Raw genomic sequence first — 15,345 nt, 5'->3', positions numbered from 1 at the left:
TAAGTGAAGTATCATAATGATTCTTAAGCTCCTTTTTCCATGAAAACGGCCAAGACTTTCCAGCAATTCAGAGCTGTGGCAAATCATGAGGATGGCTTAACATGTGCTCTGAGCTTTTGTAGGAAATTTTAATTTGACATTTTAAAATGTGAGCTAAATTATTTGTATCAACTGTTTTTTCACATCAGTTGCAAACAAAACTAAAAGGTGTTACATTCACTTTCACAACACAGATAAAATACTAAATCATAATAGTAAAAATCTGTATACCAAGAATGAAGGTTTTAAATATGTTTAAAGAACTTAGAGCTGTCACTGAAGTCTTAATTAAAAACAAAAAAACAAAAAACAAAAAACACTGTTACCAATAGCTACAGAAAAATCATTTTCCAGTCCCCTAAATTCCTTCTTTTTCTTTCCAAAACCTTTGGTTTTCACATTTTCTACACTCGTTACTTGCTACAGCCAAGGTCAGATGTGGTAGTAATGTGTACCACTTTTTTAAATTTGTATAGAGACGAACTATTCCAAGCTCTCTAAACTCAAGGGTGAATCAAATCATTTTTACTTCAGATTAGAATTCGGTATTAAAAACCAAAAGGAAAAAAACCAAAGGCCATTTTGTGATCTCTGAGTGACAGTTTCCTATTGATCATATTACCAGTTCCTGAATTCCAATAAACTCATATACTAACTACCTAAAATAAACGGCTGCAATTATTACGGCTCACTTATAAGTATCTTTTCAGCTTTATGTATGTAACACGTAAGAGGATCAATGATCAAAAGATACTGAGAAGACATATTAATTGATTAATGTAGTGACAACAATTGAGATTTCCTTTACAAGGCCACTGCTTTAGTCAGAATGTTTGTGCCTCCAAAACCACATACGTTGAAACCAAGGTGACTGTATTAGGAGGGAGGGTGCTTTGGGAGGTGATTAGGTCATGTGGGTGAAGCCCGCATGAATGGGATTAGTGCCCTTATAAAAGGGACCCCACAGAGCTCCCTAGCCCTTCTGCCATGTGAGAACACTGTAAAACCAGAAAGTGGGCTCTCATCAGATCAAATCTGCTGGCACCTTGATACTGGACTTCCAGCCTGCAGGACTGGGAGAAATAAATTTATTTTGTATACAAGCCACCCAGTCTATGGTATTTTGTTATTACAGCCCTAGCGGACTGATGCAGCTGTGATGCCTGTTCTCAGTTTACCATCTAAATCAGTTTATGAGTACCTTTACTTTAGCTGAGTTAGTCCCCGTGTTTTCCGTACTAGAAAGACATTAAGTTATTTGCTTACTGTAGCCTGGGGCAGTGGTGGATTTTACAAAGTGCATGACCTATGTGAAATGTCTATAAGATAAAAATACAACACACATCCCTGAGTGAGCTTTTCCTCTGCTACAATAACAAGTACATTGTTATTTTATACAGATCTTCAAGTGTCAAAGAGTAGATAAGATGGGATGTGTATATATCTATTACTTAAAGAGCAATCTGGTTTCTCATGACTATATTTCAGCTGGGAAGTGGGGGATCGCTGGGAAGTGTCTTATCCATGATCTGCACAGTATAAATCGCAAGCTTAGGCACCAGCTGTTCTAAGACTTGCTATTGTTTATGTTTCTAAGCAAGGATCCAGTAATCACAGATGCCCAAGACTTAGCAGTTCAAGACAGCCTGATTAGCTGTTCCAAAAAAGGAACCAAGAGATACACAAGTGTATCTCTTCAGCAAATCTTGTACCTTTTGGGCTTATTTTAATATTTAAAAATTATTCACACTCCAAATGACCTCTGGAAGTAGCTGCCTAGCAGGGTGAGGGAATAACCCACAGAAAAATTCCAACACCCAGAGTCTGGACTGGGGCAAGAGGAAAAGACTCTCACATCCTGCAGAGCCTCCCTTGAACATGGAGAAAGGAGATATGATTTTAACCTTCAACTAGAAAATGCCCTCTGTCCTTCTCTCGGGGGCCTTAATCAGTGCCCAGATAAATAATGCATCACTGAAAGCAAGACGCAGCAAGAGCCTTGACCTCCTCAGCCATGCCAACTAAAGTGCCTGATCACCTGGTGAGCAGAGGCCCCCTGAAAGGTGTGAGGAGGGGGCAGCAAGGTTGTGAAAACCTTTACCTGAACTTTCAATGCCGCTGGATAAAGAATGGAGTGGAAATAATTAGAAAACATTCACTCACAATCAGTCTGTTCGTGAACCACAATGGCCATCCAGGGAAACTGCAGGTTCCTACAAAATGTCTTCTATATGCTGCAGCGTCTCCAATACGCTGATTTTCTGATCTCAGCCGAAAAACCTCAAAAAAGTGCTGTACTGTGACCTCATAGGTTAGGGCTTAAAGCAAAGCCAAGAGGCTGATGAGCAAGGAAGCCAAGTGAGAGGGGCATGAGGCCCACGTCCTCCAGTGCCCATCTCTGGGTACCATGTGTAACAGCCAGCACGGGCTCGCACTGTTCTACTGTCACAAATCCCGGAGTCACCAGTTTCCTTCCCATGGATACATCTGCAAGCTGCCCAAAGGCAATCTAAAAAGTCATTCCTGTTTATATAGCTTCCTCTCTACCCATTTATTGAAAGTACTGAAACTATTAATTATTTAAACAATTCTATTTCCTCAATACAAAAAAATACCTTTAAAAGCTTTATTGGGCATTGGGTTTTGATACAAGGGCTCGGTTATGCTATTAAAAAAATAGGTGGGCAAGTGATCTCAAGGGTGATGTCCTATGGACAGCATGTGGACCCCAATGCCACAGATGGCAGGGGAAGACGGTGGCAGCACAGGGTGCCACCTCCTGTGGCAAAGTGTCACATCACAGGAAGGCTTGGAGGCAAGTGGTTTGTTCTCAGAGGCTAATCAAGCCTTGGTCATAGCCCTGGCTGTCAAAGAATCCCTCTCACAAACGGGGCTTTATGGGGAGCAGATTCCTCTTTTGAACAGAAACGATTCTAAAGACTCCCGGGGTCCACGAGGAAGGAATCTTTGCTCCTATTGGGAACCCAAGAAAAAAGTCTTTATATTCTTTAGACTTTACCATCCAATTCCTCTGCAGTTTTTCACCACTCCTGCTATGAAGAGAATATGCCACAATGGAAGCAATGCCACAAAGGCGACCTGAATCAGCTCCACGAAAAAAAAAGAGTTGAATACGATAGCCAGCAGAATGACTGCAGGGAAAAAACTCACGGCTGAAAACTTTCAGAGGATATTCCCCGTACTAATTACTGACTTGAAAATTCGTACACTTGCATCACTTTGGTGTTTTACTATAATCTGCTGTGAAGACTAGTCATGAGCACAAGCTCTGGAGAGAGGCTGGTTCAGATTCCAACTCTGCCGTGTATATCTGTGTGGCCTTGTACAGGTATTTTTTATTAACAAGTTCTGTGCCTTAACACCCTCATCTGTTAAATGGGGATAATAATTGAGCTGTCCGGATTAAACAAGCTAATACACACAAAGCATTTAGAATAATGCTCAATAAAGCTATGGTCATTATTACTGTAGTTCAGAATCGCTTTCACTGATTTATAAGAATTGATCCCACAAGCATTCTGTGAAACAGAGGTGATCATTTCATCCATGTTTTACTTATAAGCGTAGTGAGACTCATTTAAGTGATTTGCTGAAAATGTAAAAAAAATCTGTGGTTGTGCCAAGATTTGTATTCTGGTCTTTTGACACTAAACCTTGGATTCTTTTCCATTACTTTGCATTATTTACAAGTAAACCACAGCAAAGATGAACCCCAGCAGGACTCTGCAGGACCTTCCGGGGACAGACCCCCCCCACTCTGTCCCCTGCCTCTTGTTTTTAGAAAACCTTTAGCCTCCTAGGCCTTCCCTAAGTTCCAAAGGGAATTTAATCAGAGAAGTGAGAAAATGCAGAAACAAAGGAAAACAGTCAAGCAAGACAAAATAATAATAATTTAGGCATAAAACAATGTCACGGACCTTTAGTCCTTCCTCAAGGGCTATAGGTAATATTCTGAGCCATATCCCTGAGTTGTTTTGCAGACACTAAAAGCCCCACCAGGTGGAAGAAGTTAACTGCATGCATATTCAGTATGTAGCAATTTGAAGCAAAGGGGGAAAGAGGAAATTTTATCAATACATATTCTTTGTTGTAAATTTTACTTTTGATGAAAACAGGTAAACTCCCATATTGAGAAAAATCACAAAAATGCAGAGCTACAAGACGGCTGAGTAATTCATTACAAAGGGAACCACTGAAGGGGTTAAATGTTTTAATGTGAACCTTGCCATCTTATTGCTGCTATAATTCACAAGGCAGTCATGCACTTTTCGATCACTGAAATATGGTGACATTCGGGCTATACCCTCCTAGATCTAGAAGACTAGAAATTTCCTCACTAAGAATTCTTATCCACATGACACTTAAGGGAAGTTTTACGAGACAAGCAGAAGATTGGTGAATGTAACTCAATAACTGGCAGATCTTCCTTTTTCTCCTAATGAATTTCATCATTTAGAGCATGTGAATGGATCCATAGGGGAGGAATTTTCTCAAGATTAACACTCTCCAGTATTTGCATCTATTTCTAATTCACAAAGTTTGTATGTGTTACCCTTCAAGAACCTGGATGAGTCTTCTATTTAATAAGATCAATCTTTTAATTTACAAATCTAGTTTTGATTTTTAATATGTACTCTATGTACAAATCATTCAAATTATTCCTCAAAATAGTTTCTTAAAAGCATGTGGACGGATCCATGTTAAAAACTAAATTTCAAGCAAAGATAGTGTACTAAAAACTATAAGCTGAAACAAAAAGTCACTGGTAAACTCTGAATGACCAGCAAATTTCTCTGTACATATATCAGTGTTCTTCTATTCAGCTCACCATCAGGGTTCTGTCAAATTTTTGCTAAAGCCCACACAAGACTTTCTTTAAGTTCATCTGAGCAAAGCACATTAAAATGTCTACTGACCCAAATCGACTGATGTACATTCCACAGCTAAAGAAAACCCCTTTTCAATTTTAATTCTGAAGTTATGTCTCAGATACAAAATGTGTAATATTCTAGAAATATGCCTCTTAAAAGCCACTGAGATAGAAATATATCATTCATTAGATATGTACTTAAAAATCTATAAAATGTAAATAAATCTCACTAGTGAACATTACTGAGACATAAAACTATGAAACATTACTTACGTCAAAGAAAGGACAGATTTTTCTCTACTGGTCAGAGTTTACCTGGACACCTCAGCCCTGCTCAAGGCAATAAGACATTACTTTTCAAAGTGAAAACAGATGGCTGAAAAAGCACCATTATGTTATGCAATTAATAACTGGAAACATAGAAATCACTGAGTAATCATTTAAGCTTCAGAGGTCTGTATCTGTACTGGATTCCTATGGTTCATCCTGAGATAACTCTATCCTTGAACTGACCGGAGGGCAACAGCTATGTATCCGCTGACTAAATGACCCAAGTCCCTCGACTTCAGCAACATGTATGTTTCAGGTTCCCACCACAGGCTGCACAAATCCCCCAACTCCCTGGTTCTTGCCCATAAAGCCAAGGTCACAGCAGGATACCTCCCTTACCTGCTTCCCATCCAGGGTGTAGAGGCGTTTCACCACTCCCGAGTCCAGCTTGATGGCATCGGTGATATCAGTGAGAACCTGCTCGAAGGAGTGAGCCGTCTTCTTGTTCAGCAGAATCCGGACAGCCTTCCGCGGCTTCACCCCGCTTCTGATGATGGTGACCAGCTTGGGCCGAATGAAATCCTTATTCTCCCGCACCTCCGAAGGGCTCCCTTTGGCCGTGGCCAGCGATGACACCGCCCGAGAAGCCGAGGTGGTCTTGACATTCACAGACCAGTTGGGGTTCACATTCTTGGTGTACTCCAGCTTCTTGAAGGGCTCTATTGAGCCACACACGTAACTCTCTCCTAAGAAGGAGAGAAGCATGTTTAAATTGATGCCCAGGTAAACTCAATTCCTTTTTCCTACACTTAGAATTTTCCTTGTCCACTCAGAAGCTACTTGTGACTTTTTAAACAATGAGAGCATGATTGATAATTAATGAAAAAGATTTTTGCCTTCTTTTAAAAATTTTTATTGAAATGTAGTTGATTTACAGATTTTTGACTTCTAATCTGGCTCTGTCAGCAACAAACTGGTATTCTGGGTTGGTGGCAGGGAATCATCATTCCTTAAAGATGCAGATGTAGAGAACAGACTTGAGGACATGGGGTTGGGGGGAAGGGGAAGCTGGGACGAAGTGAGAGAGTAGCATGACAAATATACACTACCAAATGTAAAATTGATAGCTAATGGGAAGCTGCTGTGTAACACAGGGAGATCAACTCGATGATCTGTGATGACCTAGAAGGGTGGGATAGGGAGGGTGGGAGGGAGGCTCAAGAGGGAGGGGATATGGGGATATATGTATAAATATAGCTGATTCACTTTGTTGTACAGCAGCAGAAACTAGCACAACAGTGTAAAGCAATTATACTCCAATAAAGAGCTGAAAAAAAAAACCCATCATTCTTCCTTTTCTTCATCTTCAGTTTGGTGATAGAAATCCTGATATTGAATAACCATTGGAGAGATGTGAAATTGAAATCAAAATAGAACGTATTTTGGCGGATTTAGGTATATTTATATTTGCAGAAAACTCCAAAATCAGAGGCACCTACATTTGCCACCTGAGATAACTTAAAAACTGAAAATGGATCAGAAAACAGCTTCTAAAAATAGCTGTGTAATTTGTAAGTTTGATGAGAGTGTTTGCTTAACATTTTGTAAAGTCAAGTAAAATTCCAAATACAAGCAGAATAACTCCTTTCCTTTTCTTCCACCTTCACAAGGCCAAGCACAGTGACCCACACACACATCATACTTTTTTTTACAGACAAGAGGTTTTGAGAGTGATCAACTTACAGACTTCATAAACTGACTTTAAAATAAATATAATTATATAAGATGAATAAGATATGAGGATCTAATGTACAGCATGGTGACTACAGTTGATAACACTGTATAGTCTAATTGAAATTCGCTAAGAGAATAGAACTTGAGTGTTCTCACTAAAAAAGAAAAAGAAAAATATTTGAGGCGATGAATGTGTCAACCAGATAGGCAGAATCCTTCATATCTATATGTAAAATCATCATGAGGTACACTTTACATATCTTACAATTTTATTTGTCAATTATAATCCAATAAAGCTGAAAAAGAGAAAATAAATATATAAAATTATTTTTTTATTAAAAATGATTCCTTAACAAAAAATTGCTTAATGAAGATACCCAGACTATTTTTTTTGTGCAGAGTCTTCTACTGCCTTGTTCTGTGATATATGCCCAGCACACAAGACAGACCAGTGCTGGCACCTCGAGGTACCCAATGTTTGTTGAATGAATAAAAGAATTATGGATACTCAGACTATTAAAGAGATATGGATCACATAAAAAAGGTGGTAATGCACATACCAAACTACGACAAATTATAAAATGACTAATCCTGCATATGTATTTCATAAACTTAGGTCAAAACATTTTGAAATTAAAGATTTCATAATAGCTTTTTTCCTGTGTTAGTATGTCTTTATAACTGGGAATAGGTAAAACGCTAAAAAGCCTTCATAATTGCGGTAAAGTAACCTAGGACTAATCCTACACAGCCCATTTATCTTATCTAAATCCTTGTCCTATTTCTAAATTAATAGTGCAAGCATCCAAGGCCATGGAATAGGTATTCACATAAAAATAACTGAACCAGGGTTTCAAAACTAGAAAAGCACAATTATACATGTTATCAAACATTTACTTTGCCAATGTTTTTAAAACATACTCTAATGTGTGTTTATGTGTTATGTTTCACTACAAGTGGTACAAATAGTACAAATTTAGTAAACCCCCCTTCTAGTCACTTAGCAGATTATTCCTGGTCCCAACTATGTTTTTCTCAAGATCTGTGCAGTATCAACAACACACCCATGGGGGCTGCAACAAGAGCAGTGCTTCTGAAGGTTTGGTGGAGAAACAGTGTCAATGTCATGATGGGAAGGGAACTAGAACTCTGGGCTCAAGACCTGGCCTCTCAGCATGTGACTTAGGCACATCCCCTCATCTTCTCAGTGGTAGTTTATTCACCTGTCAGATGAAGGCTATACCAGTGGCCACTTTTATCTTACCAGATTTTTGTGATGATCAAATTAGATAGGAAAGGTCAAAGTGATCTCAAATGCAAAATCGCTACACAAGTGAAAATCACCAGAGGCTGCATTACACCAATTGTGCAGTAAGCAGGTATTATATTGTAAGGTGTTCATTGTTTCTATGGTTACCAGTAGACCACAGATCCACTCAACTTGGGATCCATCACAATGTGAGGATGCCCCAGGCTTCCTTCAACGAGGCACACAGCCCTTAGCTGACAAAACCAGTCTCTGTCAGAATTCTGTGCTCACTGGAGATATGCAATTGTCTGATTATTTGTAAGTTTATATGCTAAGAATTAAAATCAAAACAAAAACATGGAGTTGTTTATACTTCAAAAAGAAAAATTTTTAACTTTAGGAATAAAAAATCTTAAAAGGGAGGACCTTTTAAAGTACTCACAGAATAGTATGGAATGGGTTTGTTGAAAGAGAAAATAAACACTTTTTTTTACATCTTCTTGGACAAAGCACACAGAAAACTTTTGAAAGCATGACAACTTTGAGAAGGTAATGCAGGCTTGGTTCAAGCAACAACAGTGAGAGGAGACTGGTGTTTTATCAGTGCTGTCACTTTGAAACTTCTTTGCCTCGTTTATCAAATTCAAAGACTGGAATAAAATCTTGGAAAGGGTGTGAGACTCCAACAAAGAGGAAAATGACGTCTAAAGGAAGAGAAAAGAGTGACCACCAAACCTAAGATCACACACCATGCAGTGCTGTCATTTAGAATCTATTACACTATTCAGGAATTCAGGAAAAGCCAAGATGGGTTTCTGTATGTTAATAGCTACTATTATGTTGTACAAATATATTTACATTAAAACTACTTGACCCACATTTTGACCACTTTTATTTTAATCGTAATTCCAAACTTCTCCCCATCACAAGAGACACAACCTCTGTCTTACTGCAGTTCAAGTTGATTGTGTTTTCTGATTTTGTAACAATCAGCTTTTCGATTTATGTGTTTTATCACTGATAACCGTAAATCAACAAATGTAATTGTTCTGAATGGGCAAAATACATAGTCTTCATTTGCTCAAATGGCTCTGGATAGGCAGGGTTTAAACCTCTTCCTTAACTGGGCAGACAGTTAAGAGACAGGTTATATTCTTGATTAGAGAATCATCAATAGGTTTCGTTCAAGACCTGACATGAAGTACGTGTGTTAAAGACCATTCAAAAATGGCAAGATATTGGGGTGTAGGTATCTTTTCAAAGTATGGTTTTCTCCAAATATATGCCCAGGAGTAGGATACATACACTTCAGTGTTCATTGTAGCACTGTTTACAATAGCTAAGACATGGAAGCAACCTAAATGTCCATCAGCGGAGGAAAGGATAAAGAAGATGTGGTGTATATATATACAATGGAATATCACTCGGCCATAAAAAGGAATGAAAATGAGTTATTTGTAATGAGGTGGATGAACCTAGAGTCTGTCATACAGAGTGAAGTAAGTCAGAAAGAGAAAAACAAATACTGCATGCTAACACATATATGAGTACATGGAATCTAAGAAACGGTACCTAGTGGCAGGGCAGGAATGAAGATGCAGACGTAGAGACTGGACCTTGGGACACGGGATGGGGGGAAGGGGAGGCTGGGAAGAAGTGAGAGAGTAACACTGACATATATACATTTTACATTAACCAAATATAAAACAGAAGGCTGGTGGGAGGCTGCTGCATAGTACAGGGAGATCAACTCGATTGCTTGGTGATGACCTAGAGGGGTAGGATAGGGAGGGTGGGAGGGAGGGGATATGGGAATATATGTATAAATACAGTTGATTCACTTTGTTGTACAGCAGAAACTGGCACCATGTTGTAAAGCAATTATACTCCAATAAAGATCTGAAGGAAAAAAAAAGAAAAACAGAGGAATGGATAAAGAAGATGTGATATATTTATACAATGGAATATTACTCAGCCATAAAAAAGAATGAAATAATGCCATTTGCAGCAACATAGATGGACCTAGAGATTATCATACTAAGTAAGCCAGACAGAGACAAATATATGATATCACTTATATGTGGAATCTTTTACAAAATGATACAAATGAACTTATATACAAAATAGAAATAGACCCACAAAAAAAAAACAAGCTTATGGTTACCAAAGGTGAAAGGGGTAGGGAGGGATAAACTAGGAGTTTGGAATTAACATATACACACTACTATATATAAAATAGATAACCAACAAGGACCCACTGTATTAGCACAGAGAACTATACTCAATATTTTGTAATAACCTATAAGGGAAAAGATTCTGAAAAAGAATAGATGTATATGTATGTATAACCGAGTCACTTTGCTGTACACCTGAAACTAATACAACACTGTAAACCACCTATACTTCAATTCAAAAAATAAATTAATTAAATTAAATAAAATAGCAAGGTAAAGTAAAACTTCTCATTACTGTAACATGCTTCATCTACACACTAAGCTATCCCAGAGTTTTTTTCTACTACCACAATGAAATAAAGTTAATTTATCTAAAGCAAGGTATATTTGAACAAATGGGCCCAAAACCTGCTTGGAAAGTTTTGGATTATCTACTACAGGCGAAATTAAATAAGGATGGCAAGAAGGCAAGATCATAGACGGTTTCAAGGAAATGCTATAAAAATCAATTTGGAGGCAGAGCTGGACATTACGAAACATAATGACTTGCTCATTGGCTATTATACTGTCAGTTTTGTTCTAGTTTATTAGAGCCCAAAATTTTTATGTTAATACTGATCCTTAATTTGAAATTTTATACTCTGGGTACCTAAGATACCCCAACAAATAACAGGAACTGCAGAAGCAGCATTTGCCTGAACTGCTGTGGCATTTACAAAAGCCAAAAAACGAACATTTACTGTGAAGCAAAGAGAGAAAGAAAACAACAGTTAAAACAAAACAGAACAAAAAAGGTAAGGAAATGAAGCATGAAATTATGTTTGGATTGAACCAATACCTCCTAAAATATCAGAATATAGTAACTTTTCCCTGAAAGGTTTAGGTATTCTTAGGACTCTGGAAAATAGAATAATTTATGTGTAAGCATATTAGATTATTTTTTTTAATTTTTTCATCTTTATTGGAGTATAATTGCTTTACAGCATTCTGTTAGTTTCTGCTGTACAACAAAGTGAATCAGCTATATGTATACATATATCCCCATACCCCCTCCCTCTTGAGCCTCCCTCCCACCCTTGCAATCCCACCCCTTTAGGTCTTCACAAAGCATTTGAGCTGATAGATTATTTTAAAGGTACTGAAGAGTCCCTGTTTTGTTTTCCAAAAAAATCACATATGCATTTTAAAATTATTACATTCATTGTTATTCTTCAAAGGATGGAAATAAATTTTCTCTAGCAAAGCTTATTAGTAAAAAAATCTGCAAAGTTAATGCTATTTGGCCATTGGCTCCCATTATGAAGTTAGAGAATTTGCACATAAAAGAAATTCTCTAAGTCACCATGGACAACTTCCAGTAATATGGTACCAGCTCCCTGGGTGCCCAGGCCAGTGGCATCAACTAAGAAGGTATTCCTCCACAAGATCCCACATTAGGAGATACTAGAAATTTGCCCTGTTTTTCCTCATTGCTAGAGGTTTTTCATTGGCTAAGGTTTCTGACTCGTAAATTCCAGCTATTACATCACTTGACCTCAGTCTGAAAATGACCTAATCTCCATTCTTCACGTTATTAACCCTGCTTGCCACCTCCTTCAGCATTCCTTCATGTTCCGAATGTGACATATTCAAAAGTGTCTTAAGTGAGAGCTTTATGTAATACATTTCATTTTTCCAGAGTAAAGACTTTCTTATTGCAAATTCTGGAAATTAAAATTTACTATTGTGAGTTGCAGTAAAAGCTGGGAAAGATTCAAATACATACTGAAATCTCTGAAACCGAACTGAGTAAAATCACATGAAAGATACTATTTATGAAATAAAATACCATAAAGTGCCTTCTCGGTATTGTACTTTATGAGCCTATCTCAGATATACGCAGCAACATTTCATAATCTACCTGGAAGGTGCTGCTTTAAGAAGGAGATTTTTGATACTACTATCAAAGCCAAGGAAAAAAGATTCCCAAAGGCACTTGTGGATCATCCTTCCTTGGAAATCTTTCATTATGTAATAGTACATAAAAATAAGCTTACAGAAAATAAAATGTGAATGTGAATATCAGGTCTATGGAAAATGTCAACTTCTCAAATTTAAAGTGACAGAAAAATAACATGAAGGAAAAATTGAGGGATCCAATTTTTTAAAATTTAAAACTCATGCAATTAAAAACTAGAGAAACTAAAATAAGAAGGGGAAAACAGACTGACGACCTATAATACAACAGTGGGTTAATATAATGTGCAAAGCTTATTATAATTTACAGAAATACAAGGTACTAAAATATACGACAAAGGATAAAAACAAAATAAAACAGAAATAGAAAATGCCACCAGGGACACTGTAAATTGATATCGAACCCTTTTGGAAAACAACATGGCAAACTGTATCTGGAGCCATGAAAATGTTTATTCTCATTGTTAAAATTTTTTCCTAAGTAAATAACAGAGCAACAAATAACAACATTGCAACAAGTACAACAGCATTAGCCGTGAAATCGAAAGACTGTAAGCAACCTCCTAAATTCTCAATAATGGGTATAAGACCGGAAAAGAATCCTAGGTCATGACCTTGTCTTCGAAGAGCTTAGAAAGCAAGATGTGTATATGAAAAGATTCCACCACAAGACAATAAGTGATAATTGGTAAATAAATGGTCCAGGCAATGCTATTTCAGAAGAGAAAACAATCACTTCCCACTTCCCACTGTGTGAACAATGAAGAAAAAATGGAATTCATGCTGGCCCTGGAAGTGAGGGTAAGATTTATTTTCATTAGCAGGAAAGAGGACAGCATTTCAGATAAAAATAAAACAATAATGTGCTCTACTGAACAGTACAGTCAAGGGACAGTCTATTTGATGTTAATATGTCTTTCTCAAAAAATAAAATAAAAATGGTTCCAGGGACAAACAAGTTAGAGGAAGGCGGCAGTAGGCTACAAGGTCAAAGTTTTAATGCATGATCAGACCCAGGTTTTAGAAAGACCACACTGGCTGTAGTGTGAAGGCAGGACATGGGGAGACAGAAGTCCAGATGCCATTCCGGAAGCTATTCTCATAGACCAGGAGAGGAGCTGGAGAACTAAACTTTACCCATCCGCATCAGGAACAGAGAGGAACAGCTGCTCTGAGTAGTACTGAGCAGACAGAATCAACTGATCAGACTGAGGAACTGGCAACTGATTGGACACAGAGCTCATGGGAATAGAGTCAGTAACAACACTGAAATGATGATACTGAAACTTATTGTGGCCAACTTCCCATATACCACAATAGAACAAACGAGAAGGGAAACAGGTTTGGATTAAACAGTAAGGAAGAAAATGTGTTTGGTTGTGCACATATTGAATTTGAAGTTCCTAGAAGCCAACCAGTTGGAGATCTTCCAGCAAGCAGTTAGAAATATAGGTCTGGGGTATGGGAAGGAGATGCATGGGCTAGCTGCAGCTACGGGAACTGAAGAAAATGCTCAGAGAGACCCCACCCAGCTGGACAGAATGAAATCCACCAGTATTGGCAACATCAGTACTGAGAGAGTGCCCAGAGACGGAGGTGCCACTGAAGGGAACTGAGAGAAATCAGATGCCTGGAGCCATGGAAACCAAGGGCTGGTGAGTACGGGGCTGGGAGAGACCCAAACACCACTATCTGATGCTCCAGGAACAGCAGCAACGATAAGGTTTCCTAAGAAGTCACTGGCCTGGCCATTAGGAGGCCATATGTGGCTTCATAACAGCCACTTCAGTTGAGTAATGATGTCAGACTGCTTTCGTTCATTCATTTATCCATCTGTTCTCTCCTTCCTCTTTCTTCCAGTGATATTTATTCAGTACTTGCTAATACCATGCTAGGCAGTGAGGACTCCAATGGCTCCCTGACTCCCAGAGACACCAATATAAAATAAATAAGTATATCATAGTGTAATGACGCTAATCAAGGAGCTGATGTATGATTGGAAGTTGAAATAGAGACTGCAAATGCAGATATTTCTTATGGTGGAAGAGCTCTGGGTTGAGAGGTAAGCAAGACAAAGGCAAGAACTATTAAGATGGTGGGAGACTTGTTCATCTGTAGGTTGAAGGGATGAGGCTGGAGATGCTATTGGCAGAACATGTTATGTGAATGTTTGCCATCAGCAGATCCTGTTGTAACCCATGCCATGCTACCTGTAATCCTCACCACGGCTCAACGAGCTAAGAATTAACAGAACTCTTCTCCCAGAGTGCACTGACCCACACGGAGCTAGGCAGCTTGCTCAGGGGGGAGCAGCATTCAGTTGCAGGTGGTCAGCCTGCGGAGCCAGGACTTAAGCATGACACCGCCATGACCCTCAGGAGGGTACCCATCTTACATCCTCCCAGAGAGAAGGGAGGCCCAGAGGTGGGGGAACACAAGGAAAGAGAGCAGCTGAGCCCAGTATCAGTGGATAATGGGAGACAAGCCAGAACAGAAGAAAGGCACAGGAGCAGGACCACCAGAAAAACAGGATAAAAGATTGAGGGTTGTTTCCTCTATGTTCACAGGAGAGCTGTTATGAAGCAAAAATGCCGCACACAGTGCTTTGTCTGTGGCCTGGTTTCTAGGCAGGAAAACTGGTTTGAAGCCCACTGCATGGGACATGTATCCTGAAGGACCTCATCTAAGAGAGGCTGTATTGCGAATGGAAAGCAGGGGCAAATACAGATTCTATAAAAAGAAAGAAAACAACCTTAAAAAAGAAAAATGAAGACATATTTTTAGCTTAGGAGCCTATTACAACAGTACAGGGAAGAGATGGCAAGAGTCAAGTGGCAGGAATATGAGGAGTTATTTAAGTTTTTAAAACTTTCTGCATCTTTCAAAATTTTCTATAATACTATATAAAAATGTGTCACTCCAGTTAATAAAGTGGATAAAGAAGATGTGATACATATATACGATGGACTATATACACTCAGCCATAAAAAAGAATGAAATAATGTCATCTGCAGCAACATGAATGGACCTAG

At 38.5% G+C, this 15,345-nt stretch overlaps 1 protein-coding gene across 4 annotated transcripts in view; it reads right to left on the bottom strand.

Annotated features, from left to right (window-relative positions):
- Window positions 1-15,345, bottom strand: part of DCLK1 (doublecortin like kinase 1) — a 324,120-nt gene that overhangs the window by 294,180 nt on the left and 14,595 nt on the right. For all 4 annotated transcript variants that reach the window (XM_057707600.1, XM_057707601.1, XM_057707602.1 and 1 more), the window contains exon 3: window positions 5,600-5,946. In XM_057707600.1, the coding sequence (XP_057563583.1) occupies window positions 5,600-5,946 (347 nt within the window). The remainder of the gene's footprint in view (window positions 1-5,599; window positions 5,947-15,345) is intronic.

Source organism: Hippopotamus amphibius, chromosome 14 (assembly GCF_030028045.1).
Source record: "Hippopotamus amphibius kiboko isolate mHipAmp2 chromosome 14, mHipAmp2.hap2, whole genome shotgun sequence".
Lineage (NCBI taxonomy): Eukaryota > Metazoa > Chordata > Mammalia > Artiodactyla > Hippopotamidae > Hippopotamus > Hippopotamus amphibius.
This window is presented reverse-complemented; position numbering and strand designations above follow the sequence as displayed.